Source organism: Sinocyclocheilus grahami, unplaced genomic scaffold, assembly GCF_001515645.1.
Source record: "Sinocyclocheilus grahami isolate Dianchi unplaced genomic scaffold, SAMN03320097.WGS_v1.1 scaffold169.1, whole genome shotgun sequence".
Classification (NCBI taxonomy): domain Eukaryota; kingdom Metazoa; phylum Chordata; class Actinopteri; order Cypriniformes; family Cyprinidae; genus Sinocyclocheilus; species Sinocyclocheilus grahami.
This window is the reverse complement of record NW_015505348.1, coordinates 1,119,214-1,132,752: the sequence shown is the minus strand read 5'-3', so window position 1 is coordinate 1,132,752 and position 13,539 is coordinate 1,119,214. Positions and strand designations below refer to the sequence as shown.

At 36.5% G+C, this 13,539-nt stretch overlaps 1 protein-coding gene across 1 annotated transcript in view; it reads right to left on the bottom strand.

Moving 5' to 3' along the window:
* The window catches only part of LOC107593352 (adhesion G-protein coupled receptor D2-like), an 86,300-nt gene that overhangs the window by 42,367 nt on the left and 30,394 nt on the right, over positions 1-13,539 (bottom strand). Inside the window, exon 16 of the mRNA XM_016283035.1 lies at positions 5,502-5,543. Within this exon, the coding sequence (XP_016138521.1) occupies positions 5,502-5,543 (42 nt within the window). The remainder of the gene's footprint in view (positions 1-5,501; positions 5,544-13,539) is intronic.

Below are 13,539 nucleotides of genomic sequence, written 5' to 3'. Positions count from 1 at the left end.
GCAAGCTAGCCAAAAAACTCAGCGCATCAGAGAGGCGGAGTGAAGGGCTTATGTTCACCTGATGCTGCTGGTTCCAGGTGCTCTGGGAAAAACAGAGAACTCAACTCTCACGTGAGAGGAGAACTCTGAATTCAGAAAGAATAGTGCGCTCATAGGCAACCCTTTGGTAAAAGGGGAGCACTGCTAATATTACCACGAGAGCAGCCCACGGAGCGAACCCGGGCTCTCGATAGGAAGCAGCATGCTCATGGTGAGGGGAGCGATACTTCGAAGTGTGTCAAATTAGAGACACACTGGTTGAGTGGAGCCCAAGGTAACGGGGTCTAACCAACTCAGAGAAAGGGAACGAAGTTATAACGCCTAACCCTTACCGTACAGGATTTCAGAAAGTGCGCAAAGTCTAGCGTGAACACTTACCACTTATGTGGATTTTAGAGCTTAGCGTGTGCACTTACCATAGCATGGATTAACATTCCAGATCTCTGGCGCTCAGCCACAGTGATCTTTGGGTTCTTCTTTACCTCTCTCACCAAGGCTCTTCTCCCCCGATAGCTCAGTTTGGCCGGACGGCCAGCTCTAGGAAGGGTTCTGGTCGTCCCAAACGTCTTCCATTTAAGGATTATGGAGGCCACTGTGCTCTTGGGAACCTTAAGTGCAGCAGAATTTTTTTTGTAACCTTGGCCAGATCTGTGCCTTGCCACAATTCTGTTTCTGAGCTCTTCAGGCAGTTCCTTTGACCTTATGATTCTCATTTGCTCTGACATGCACTGTGAGTTGTAAGGTCTTATATAGACAGGTGTGTGGCTTTCCTTATCAAGTCCAATCAGTATAATCAAACACAGCTTGACTCAAATGAAGGTGTAGAACCATCTCCAGGATGATCAGAAGAAATGGACAGCCCCTGAGTTAAATATATGAGTGTCACAGCAAAGGGTCTGAATACTTAGGACCATGTGATATTTCAGTTTTTCTTTTTTAATAAATCTGCAAAAATGTCAACAATTCTGTGTTTTTCTGTCAATATGGGGTGCTGTGTGTACATTAATGAGGAAGAAAAATTTACTTAAATGATTTTAGCAAATGGCTGCAATATAACAAAGAGTGAAAAATTTAAGGGGGTCTGAATAATTTCCGTACCCACTGTATATAGAATGGATCATACTCACCCACCGTGGTTCCCGCGCCAGAACCCCTTTCCAGAGGCGATTCCAGAGAAGCCTCTAGTCCGAACCATCAGTAAGGTGGTTGCTATGAAGTCATAGAACCAACCAAAACATCATAGGTCCAGCATAGGAGACTGTAATGCAGGAAATTCCTACCTAACCTCGGTCAGGTGCAGTGCTGGTGGTTATAGGGGAATTAGTAAGGGGAAGAAAAGGGCAGATGTAAAACCCCCGAAGGAAATGAGTAGATACTCAAGTATCACTCTGATCTGGATGAAAGCGCTGACGCCTTGTCTGGATCACATCCCTAAGGTCTTGCCTACCTCCCTTTGACCCGCGATTCCTCTTACCCCTACCCGCAGGCGACACTTGCCTTCTGTGCCCGTCTCTGATCCTCAGACCGAGACGGACCAGGACCCCTATGTTGTTCGGGCTCAGACCTGGACCTTCGTGGAATGAAGGTTTGAAGGCCGCTGAGCATGCATTTGCCTCCCTGAACTTCTCGACCACCGTCTCAATGGAGGTACCGAAAAGTTCGGAAGGTGAAACCTGAGCATCGAGAAGAAAGCCCCTCTCTTTCTTCCCGATATCTGCCAGGTTCACCCACAGATGTCTCTCCGTTACTACCATTTCCGCCATAGACCTGACCATAGCGGAGGCGGCCTGCTTAGTAGCACAGAGAGCAAGATCCTTGGTGCGGCGCAGCTCAGCTACCTCATCAGGAGAAAGGCCCTCGCCTTTATCCAGGTCTTTCAGCAGATCAGCCTGATACGCCTGGAGCACCGCCATAGTGTGCAACGAAGCCACAGCCTGACCTGCTGCTGCGTATGTCCTGCCATTTAAGCGCGATATATCCTGAAGGGGCTTAAATGGCAAGTTCTCAGTATGCAAATCAGGAAGAAATGGAAGGCTCACCTGAGCTGGAGGGTTATGGCCAGAAAGAAAACGCTAATCTAGGCGACCTTACGACGTCACTTTCTTGGCCCGCTTCCACGGCAAGTCCAGCCTCGCTGTGGCACGATCCATAACAGCTCATCATACACAGGGCAGGAGGATTGGGAAGCCTCAGCCTCTTTGCCATCCTCAGACATCTCCTGCTCCTCCTGGGCTGAACCCAGCAGAACACTGGCACCCGGATCAGACAATGTTAAGACTTTCTTGGCCCGCTTCCACGGCAAGTCCAGCCTCGCTGTGGCACGATCCATAACAGCTCATCATACACAGGGCAGGAGGATTGGGAAGCCTCAGCCTCTTTGCCATCCTCAGACATCTCCTGCTCCTCCTGGGCTGAACCCAGCAGAACACTGGCCCCCGGATCAGACAATGTTAAGAGAAATAACATCATCCTCCAGCGGCTCTCTCTCGTCCACAGCCGACGAGCGCGAGAGGGAAAGCCCCTCTTTAAACTCATCGGCCAGGTCCACGTGCGATCCCCACAAGCTCATTCTCCTCTGTGCCTGAGCAGCGGCGGGTCCTGAACCGCGGGAAGCAGATGGCTGCCCCTCTTTCCTCGAAAAAAAAGACAAATGAGAGCGGAGCTTTTTCATCGAAAAACGCACACAATGCACGCAAATTGCCCCCTCAAGGACATCGCGTGCGTGCTCCTCGCCCAAACAAAGAACGCAGAGATTATGTGTGTCATCAGGTGTCAAATAGCGACCACACGGATGCACACATCCTCTAAACCAGGGATCCTCAAATCTGGCCCACGAGATCCACTTTCCTGCAGAGTTTAGCTCTAACCCTAATCAAACAAACCTGAGCATGCTAATCAATGTCTTCATGATCATTAGAAAATCACAGGTAGCTGAGTTTGATCAGGGTTGGAGCTCAACTCTGCAGCGCATTGGACCTCCAGGACAAGATTTGAGGAACCCTGCTCTAAACGTTCTGCTAGTGCTCGCCATAATAATAGGATAGAGATCGCTCTTACCACGTTCAAATGCACGCTTCAAACAAAACAGTCATTGAAGACGAAGAAGAGAATGACATGTTCTCCCGGCGCCTATTTATACTAATAGTCGCACCGGTAGTGACGTCATGGGCTGTCGCCGGCCAAAGTGTTGTTGGTGTTTTTTCAATGTATGTTTCAGACACGGATCATGACGAGGCATTCCCCATAGCGCCCCCTAGAGGACGCAGTTCGAAGTTCCCTTGAAAGGGAGTCAGGGTCACTCTGAACACATATCAATTGAAATATATCACTCTGAACACATATCGAAACGTCGGCATGACAGCTTCTTTACATGCATTTTGACTGCTCTCAGCACCCATACCGCAAGTACACAATTACACGCGCAAGACAAAAAAAAGTGCGGCTGGCTTGACCGTGCATTTTCAAAGCGAGGCTGGCTTGACTGCAGTTGACAGAGACCCTAGGCCACTCACACTGTTTAATGTGTTTGAGATGTGCTGTCTTCCTGTCATGAATGCATAACTTACATTTCACAGGTATATTCTCCATCTGTAAATGTTAGAAAGCCATGAAAATATTTGTATTTTTCTGTCAGAAGTGCATCAGCCTTCTGCTTTGGGATTCTCCGCTAAACTTCAGTGAACGAGTGCCGCCGCGCGCATGCGTGCCAAACAGACAGAGCTCAATTAAATAGGAGCGCAATAATTCTGACTAAAATATGCATTTCGCTGAAATATTTGTAGTTGGACAATAAATACGACATGTAGAATGTGTGTAAAGTGACAGTAATGGGGTAATCAAAATAGCCTAACACAACTCTGTGCTTTTGCACATTTTCAAAAATGAGAATACCGAGATATATACCGTATATCACAAATCGGTCAAAAAATACAGAGATATGAATTTTTGCCCATATCGCCCAGCCCTATTGTTAATCATATTATTATTATTGAAATAATTAGTACAGATATTTATATAAAACAATATTTCTATATTTATGTAAACCATTATTATTATTATTATTGTTGTTGTTTTTACTACTATTATTATTATTATTATTGAAATAATTAGCACAATTAATATTTATCTCAATGAATATTTATATATTTTTTAAACTATTATTATTATTACTACTACTACTACTACTGAAAACAATATTTAAATGAAGATGTATTTATTTTATATACATGTTATTGCTATTAACATGATTGTTATTATCTTTGTTATTATTATCTATATGCAAATATTTATCTATATACAAATTAATATTTGTATATTTAAACAAATATTTAGTAGTAATAATAATAATAATAACAATAACAATATTTTTACAACAAAAAATTTAACAATAATTTTAATTAATACAATATTATAATTTAAAAGTTTATTTAAATGTGTACTTATTTATTAGTTTTAACATACTTATTAACGTACACATTTATATATGCATTAATATGAATAATAATAAGAGTGGAAAAATTATGCAGACAGACAGACAGACAGACAGATAGAGACAGACAGACAGACAGATAGATAGACAGACAGATAAATAGACATAGGCAGACAGATACACATGATAGACAGACAGACAGACAGACAGACAGACAGACAGACAGACAGACAGATAGATAGATAGATAGATAGATAGATAGATAGATAGATAGATAGATAGATAGATAGATAGATAGATAGATAGATAGAGACAGATAAATAGACATAGGCAGACAGATACACATGATAGATAGATAGACAGACAGACAGACAGACAGACAGACAGATACACAGATAGATATGATAGATGTTTTGTTATTATTAATCAAGTATTAATGTACTTATTTATGGAGAGAGAAAATCAACCTACACATAATAGCAGACAAACAAGAAATATAAGCTTAAAAACTGATCTTAGATTGGATGACGATGGTTACAGTCATTCATATGTGGCTTGTTCACATTTGTATTTGAATTTCAAGGTGGCATTATGGTGCATAATCACCTCTATCCCAATTCATCCCCATAGTTTCTCTCTCTTTGGAAGAGCATCTAAATGTTAATAGGCGTTGTGCAGGTAAATTTCCAGCCGATCTTCCACATACATACATATCCGTTTCTCTGAACTGCAGCTGAGCTCTAATGTCAGAATGTTAAATGGAAGACCATGAGTTTAAAAACTTAAAGAGGCAGTGAAATATTGGCCAATGTGCTTGAGGGATGACTGGCTCTTTACTCCGAGTGTCAGTGTTTAATGGTGGGCCTGGATGCATATAAGTTAGCCCAAGCATGAAGGGCAGTGGGACGCTCATGTGGAGAAAAAAAGGCTGGCTTTCAATCCGCCCTCCTTTGGCGGGGCGGGGGTCCCATCAGAAACATCATGCCATTTCTCTCACTCACTCAGTCAGCCTTGAGATGCACTGCAGACTTACCTCAGTGTTGTACACTCCATATATCAGGAAGATGAAGAGGCCCTGCGAAAGAAAGAAAAAAAGAACGAAGTTGTTAGGAATCTTTCTGAGATTCTGAAATCAATAAGAACTGTATGAAAAGCATTTCTGAAGCTGATATGCATAACACCACGCTGAACTTTGGCCCAAGGTTTCTGAAGCCTATTCTTCCCTCGAAAGTAAGCAAGAAAGAGGCTAAAGAAGAACAATCAGTGGCATAGATAAACTTAAAGCTCAAGAAATAAAGGGAAAAGAAAAACCAAAGGGAGCTTGAACGGGTTGCCCTTGGATATACAGAATGAGAGCACATGTGGTGACAAAAAAAATGGCAGGTTTTCATTATTTCCACAGTTGTGGCTATTCAGGAGAAGAAGTGTGCATCTGCAGGTCTGGAGTGGCCAAAGAAAAGATGACGAGTTGAGGAAAAAAAGGTGATGGTCAAATAAAAGTTGGACCAACACTCAAAGAATTCACAAACGACGGTTGGGTTTTGCGGTACAAAAGTGTAAAAAGGTAAGGAATTAGTTTAAAAGATTGTCATTTACTCTTCCTCGAGGTGATTTAAATTCCTTCGAAGGAACACAAACGTTTTGGAATGAAAAGAAGGTGAGTAAATGAAGGCATTTTTGTCGAATTATTCATTTAAAGTTAGTCTTATTAGCAATGTCATGTTAAATCAACAAAGCGAGCCAGATTTTCCACATATCTGTATATATTTCTACACATTTTGCTCTTTACATTTAATATCTTTTTTTAAAGGAGGATAAAAGAAAAACCATTTCAACTCTAGAGCCAGGTCTGAAAGTGCGTGAATGAACTGTCCTTGAGTAAAGAAAGAGGGCACATGTGGTGGTAAAATAAAAAGTGCCATTTTTTTTCTTTATTTCCATTGAATATAAAAAGTTGCACATCTTTAGGGCTTTTCAAGGAAATTAAAAGTTGTACTAACTTAAGGTCAACACATTTCTGCTTTTTTAGTTTTAGTTCTGAAATGTTCTTGACTATACACACAAAAGTTGAGGTTAATGCGTTCACAAATGCAAGGTCTACTTTCCTTCTGTAGGAATTTTACGTCAACATCTTGCGATTATGATCATTGGTATCTTTATTTTATTGGCGTGTTTTGCCGTGTCCTGTCTGACAGCTGTGATAGAGTCACATCAATCAGGCAGGAGTTTGGAACGTCCAATTTGCCAGAGCTGGATCACAATGCATCATCACTGACAGCGTGATTTGGAGGTCTGCTCCAGATGTCCACTGTGTTGCCTGTGATGCCAACCCTCTTCATTTCATCAGCGCTGGGGAGCCGCAGATCTCCCATGTGGCCATGCTACTCTATCAGCTACTGTCAAAGTAGCATGACATTTATCATTAAATTATTTTTTGTATACTAGTCTATGAAAACCAAAATGGTAAATATCTAGAGCCGACACTGGCATATTAAAATCATATTTATTTTTGATAAATGAAAAAACTGGGATGAACATATATATTTAAAAGCCTCACAGAATAATTTTTTTTTAGTTTTGTTTTGCAAATTTAATGGCATATAAAATATGGTGTCTTATATATAGATAATCACTTAAATAAATATTGATTTAAATAAATTATTTCTAATTGCTTCAGAATTGTTATGTAATATTAAAACGTATTATTATTATAAATAATACATAAGTAATACAATAATACAATAATACAAAGGTATAAAACCTCATTATTAGTATTATTATTAAACTATTTGCATGTTTAAATAGACATATAAATATTCATTTAAATTAGCATTTATTATTATTATTATTGTTAAAATATATATTTCTATGCTTAAATAGACAAATATTTGTTTAAATGAAAACCTTTATATTAATATATTAATAACAATAATTATCAACAAATGTTAAAATTAATAAATGAAGAGGGATTTACATAAATATTTAAATGATAATAATAATAATAATAATAATATGTTGAAATAATTAAATTAATAAATAAATGTTCATGATAAAAATATTTCTTTAAATATTCATCATAAAAATATTTCTTTAAATAATTAATAATTGTTATATAATATTGTATTATAATAAAAGTATATTATCATTGTTATTATTTAAATAAATATTCACGTTTACATATGTAATTAAATATTCATTGTAAGCCACTCATATAATGCAGAAACACTCAAGCAAGCAAAACACGCTTGAAAACGTGCACGTATTTGTACTGATGCAAAATAGTACAGCCTAGCGCATTTCACACAGGCTGCTGGATTCACTTTCGCCTGAAAGTCGTGTATGCCTAAGGTTAAAAATAAATGACATTTATAATGAATGCCCTATAAATGGTCTTATTTTTACGATTTAGTTTTAATCCAAATGATGTGTGTGCTAAGTGAGTGAACATCAAAGATCGCACAACAGAATTGTGCGCGCGCTCTCTCTCCCTACCATTAAGCAACTTGTGCATTGTTTTACTTACTTGTTTTTGACATATCCGACCGAACTACAAACTTTCCAGTGATGTCTGTGAGAAAGATATATTGACTCGACAAGCTCGCGCATCTGCCCCGCCGCACGCTCAATCCACTCAGCGTGCTTTGCTTATCAACTCGCGCACATCTGCTATACAGGCGTTAATACTGAATGTTTAACATTATATTCATTGCATACATATACTTCGTAGACATCCTTAATCTCTAATAACTCCATTCTGCTGTCTGTTGTTGGTGTTTCTTTGTCTGAATACGGCACTTATCACATGCTGTGTGGTATCGGCGTTTGGTATCGGGGCATTTTAACGAGTACAGGAGACCAGTATCGGGCCCGATACCGGTACATCCCTAATTATTATTATTATTAAATATCTGTAATATTGTTTAAATAGATACATAATTATTCTTAAAATGAATTTGTGTTATTATTATTATTTAAATTTATATTTGTATGTTTGAATAAATTGAAAATATTAATACATAATAATATATTAATAACAATAATCATCATCATCAACAACAATAAATATGTATAAATCTGAATAAAAAATGCATAAATGAACCGTGATTTACACAAATATTTGAATAATAATAATGTTAAAATAAATAATTAAATATTCACCTTTAAATAAATATTTATTTAAATAATGAATAATGCTATTTAATATTGTATTATAACCATTATATTATTATTATTATTATTATTATTATTATTACATAAATGAATATTCATATGCTTACATAAGTACTTAATTAATAAACGTATCATTGTTGTTGTTGTAAATAAACAAATATATACAAAAATGTGGAGCTGGTCAATTATATTTGTGAAACGTGAACAGAGAACATTTTTTAACATTGTTTAAATGTTTTTATCCTGTTTTAAACTGTTGCTTTTCTTTAAAGTCACACTGAATTCAATGCTGTGCTACAGCACCCACGACTCTAAGGAAGTAATAGCCAGTGATAGCGGGGGGTAAAAGACAATGCGGCACGCATCCCATTGTTTTGCATTAGACTGTCAATTTCCTATTTAGTATTGCAAATGAATTATCATGTTTTTGATCATGGGCCTTATTTGTGTTTAAGCTTTCATTGTGTTCTGAACAAAGTGGGAAAAACATCCCTTGCATATTATGAAAAATGATCAATTAGAATATAATTGAGATAAAAATAAAATGGCACCAAAACAATAATGATGAATTGTTTAAAAAGTTAATTCATTAATGACGAGCTAAAAACAAACACGGAAAAATGGAGCACATTTAAATGCATTGTGTTTTTTGGGTTTCGGGGGAAAAAACACATTTCTTTTGAACTCAGCTCTAAAATGGTGGAAATGTATGCAAAGGGATTGTATTGCTATACATCAAACAAAAAGAATAAATTATCTGCTAACGAAACTAATTAGGAAACAATTCCGTTGTTTAAAAACAGAATGCATTCGGAACCGGCAAATGTTGTGTTCTAAAACCACGCGGCACCCCAGAGATCATGATGCATTCACAAGTGTGATTTCATTCCAACAATCAGGACATGCTCGTTCTAACGCTTCCTTATTGCATGAAGTGTTAGGCAGATACACAAAATATTGTTTGCATACTAGTCTATAGAAATCAAAATGGCAAATAAAATTCTAGAGCTGGCATTCATGTATTTATTTTATTTTATTTTATTTTTTAACAAATATTTATTATTAATATTCATGTGAATATATATTTAATACAACAACAACTACTACTACTACTACTACTACTACTATTATTATTATTATTTCTGACAGTAAAGTAGTCAAGGAAATTTATTTATTTATTTAAACAAATATTTGTCAATATTTATGCTAATACATATTTAATAATAATAATACAAATAATAATACACTTACATTAAAAAATTTAATAAATATTTATTTAAATAAAAATGGTAATAACTATTATTATTATTACTATTCTTCTTCTTATCATTATTATTATTATACTGTAAAGTAGTCAAGGAAATGTATTTATTTAAACAAATATTTGTTGATATTCATGCTAATACATATTTAATAATAATAAATATAAATAAACATTTGTTTAAATAAAAAAATTTGGTAATAACCATTATTATTATTTTTGACTGTAGTCAATGACATTTATTTATTTATTTATACAAATATTTCATAATATTTAGGGATGCACGATATATCGGCCACCATATCGGTATCGGCCCATATCGGCTCATTTTTTCTGTTATCGGTATCGGCCTGATAAGAAAATTTGGCCGATATCTTAAAGCCGATAAATAATGCATTATTTCCTTCAGAGACACTTCAGATGCGCGCTGTTCGTTTGCAGCCTTTTGTGCAATTGTACATTGTAATATTGTGTTTATTTGATGTATATCTGATTTATCTCATATAGAATGCGTTTGGTTAAGTTAAAAGGGTGCTTCAGTTTACCGGTGATCATCTTTAGCTCAGCACACGCAGCTCAAACAGCAGTGCACAACATTAATAACTATGATTGGGAATGTCGTGTATATAACATTCTAATGAGAACATTATTATAATAAAACGTTGTGAATTCTTTGGGTTTAGTTGCCGTGTTTCAGCGCGTTGTTATGGGAAGAGCGCATCCACAACAGGATCACACATTCTGACTATAGCATGCAATAACTGCGTCATTTTGTACATATATAAGTTGTAATATTATGTTTATGTTGTATTAATATTAATCTCAGGATGCATTTCCTTGAGTTAAATAAGCTGCCAGCAAAACGCTTCAGTTTACCGTGTTCATTCAGCTCTTCAGCTTCAGCACGCGCAGCTCAACGGCTGCTATTTAAAACAGTGGTATTAATTTGTTACTTTTTCAAAATCATTGATATATTATTAATAACAACAACCACTTGTATTTTTCTCTTATTATTTTCATCAACAATATGGTTTAGTAATTAAAATCATTTAATTATTGTCCGTGCAGAGGCTATTCCGTTTTATTGATCTATGGCGCATTCATTTTGATTCTTTACACGTGTAATGATGTCCAGTGACTTGTTTGCATTATTTATGCATAATTTTATTTATTTGTAAGACTTTTTTATGACTAAATTTGGTAATGGGAGAGTAAAAATATTTTTAAAACGTACACCGTTCAAACTAGGCTGCTTATGTTGAAGTGTTTGGGATGTGGCTTTTAATGATGAGACCTTTTTTGTAATCAGGCTCTCAAAAAGTATATAACAATTTGGATATAGAGTTATCGGCCAACATATCGGTTATCGGCTTTCAAAAATAAAGAATAATCGGTTATCGGTATCGGCCAAAATTTTCATATCGGTGCATCCCTAATAATATTTATGCTAATACATATTTAATACTATTACTACTACTACTAATAATAATAATAATATTACATTTTTTATAAATAAAAGTATTTGGTAATATATAATATATAACAAGCAAACAAACAAACAAATAAATAAACAAACATCTTCCTCTTTTTAAAAATCTTTTAGCAAACTTGACTTTGAACAAAGAATGGTGGTAGGTAGATAGAGATGGAATCAATAACACAACACAAAATTTTTTGTTGAGGTCACTCATGCCTGCACCATCCTGTGTCAAACACAGATAAATCCCTCTCAAATGTGTGTGCCACGCTGAACGCACTGTACTCCTCCGAGAAGAAAGGCCCTTGCTCCTCATTACCTACGACAAGATACAGAAACTCACTTTGCTTTTCATTCAGGGGCTTCACGTCCCTTTTTATGGATGTCTGCCTTCACGCTTTTACTTACTTTGCCTCACCGCCTGCACCGTAATAAATGATTATACATTTTCACAGATGACCACCTCGTCTTTTTTATCCCTTCGCCGGTCCCCTAATGCACAAAAAGTTAGAGAGCGAGCAGGTACAAAATTTTCCTCCTGCAAAACCTTTTTTGTCTTTATTTATGACGTTGTCCTTGGTAAGGGAAATTTCAATGTACTGAAATGAAAACTATGATTAAAGGGACACAGTGTATGGGCAGAGAGAACGGGGCAGCTCTCCATCTCTGTGCTGTTATATATATATATAAATATATATATGAGGCTGGGTGAACAAATGGAGCTGACCGGATGAACGGATGGAGTGACATCAATGGTTTTGGAGGGAAAAAAGCACTGAACATCGTCCACAGCATCTGATTTTAGTAAGCAGTAATGAAAGGAAACAGTATCTATCTAGCCGACTAATTTATCCACGGAAAACACTTTGGCGAAACGAGCCGTGTTTGAGCGGGACCAGCCCTTTGCTGTTCAGGGTTGGAACCAATTTCTCAATTTAGTGAATAGCGCGGGGGACTTTGATGACGACATGAGGGGTATCAGGTGTGTGTGTACTGGTTTTACAGAGGAGTTGAAGGCTAGGTTGGGGTTACGCTCAGGGCAATCTTAAACAGAGGCTAGCGCGACACACAAGCGCACAAAAACACACAATTACACCAGCAAGCCAACATGTCAACATCTGCTTTGGGTGAAAGGACTTGTGTGTGTGTGTGTGTGTGTGTGTGTGTGTGTGTGTGTGTGTGTGTGTGTGTGTGTGTGTGTGTGTGTGTGTGTAGCCATTATATCTCTGGACTTTTTGAATCACAAAATGACATAAAAAAAGATCAGAAATTTTGCATAAATTCTAATTCATTTGTTTCACATAGGTCTACATAAAAAAAAGAAATATACATCAATATATTCTTCACATAAATGTGTATTTAGCGAAATCTATTATTTAATCAGTATATACAGTGTGGGAATGAATTATAAAAGTAAATCAATTTATTAATCAAGAAATTTGCTTTTATTTATTTTAAAAATTATGTGTGATTGATTTGACTGTATACACACTTGGTGCATGTAATAATTATATAAAATATATTTAATTTATTTATAATAATAATAATAATTACTATAGTTTATATACACACAAACACACATTTCTTATATATATATATGTGTGTGCTCAACCAATCACAGCGCACCATTCCACGCACTCTAGACAGTAATGGCGGCGCTTTGAATACACCCGGCATCCTAGTTTTCCTCATCTATTTTGTACTTTGTAATCAACAAACAAACTTAGGGCTGCACAATAAATCGCATGTGATTATCATGCGCATCTCGTCAGTAAAGCCGGTTCTGTGATTAATAGTAAATCTCCATCATGTGCTTTCAGATGGAGCGGTATTTAATACACAGAGCCGTAGATCACTGCTATAATCGCAGATTAGTCGCATTCGATTATGAACGCGATATTGAGTAGCTTGTCAGTGTAAGTGTTTTTATTAATGCCATTAATGTTTTTGTTAATACAGCATATAGCACTAGTCAACTAAATGAATGTAACATGGCAAAGATGAATGCACTTTTGGAAGTTGAATGTAAGGGAAATGTCATTTTGGAATTTCTGTGGTTTAATGTGATATTGTTGTTCATGTATGTTCATGATATAATTTTCTTTCATTGTTGTAATTAATTTATAGCATTAACAAGATGACCCGTCGAATTCATTTTGGGAG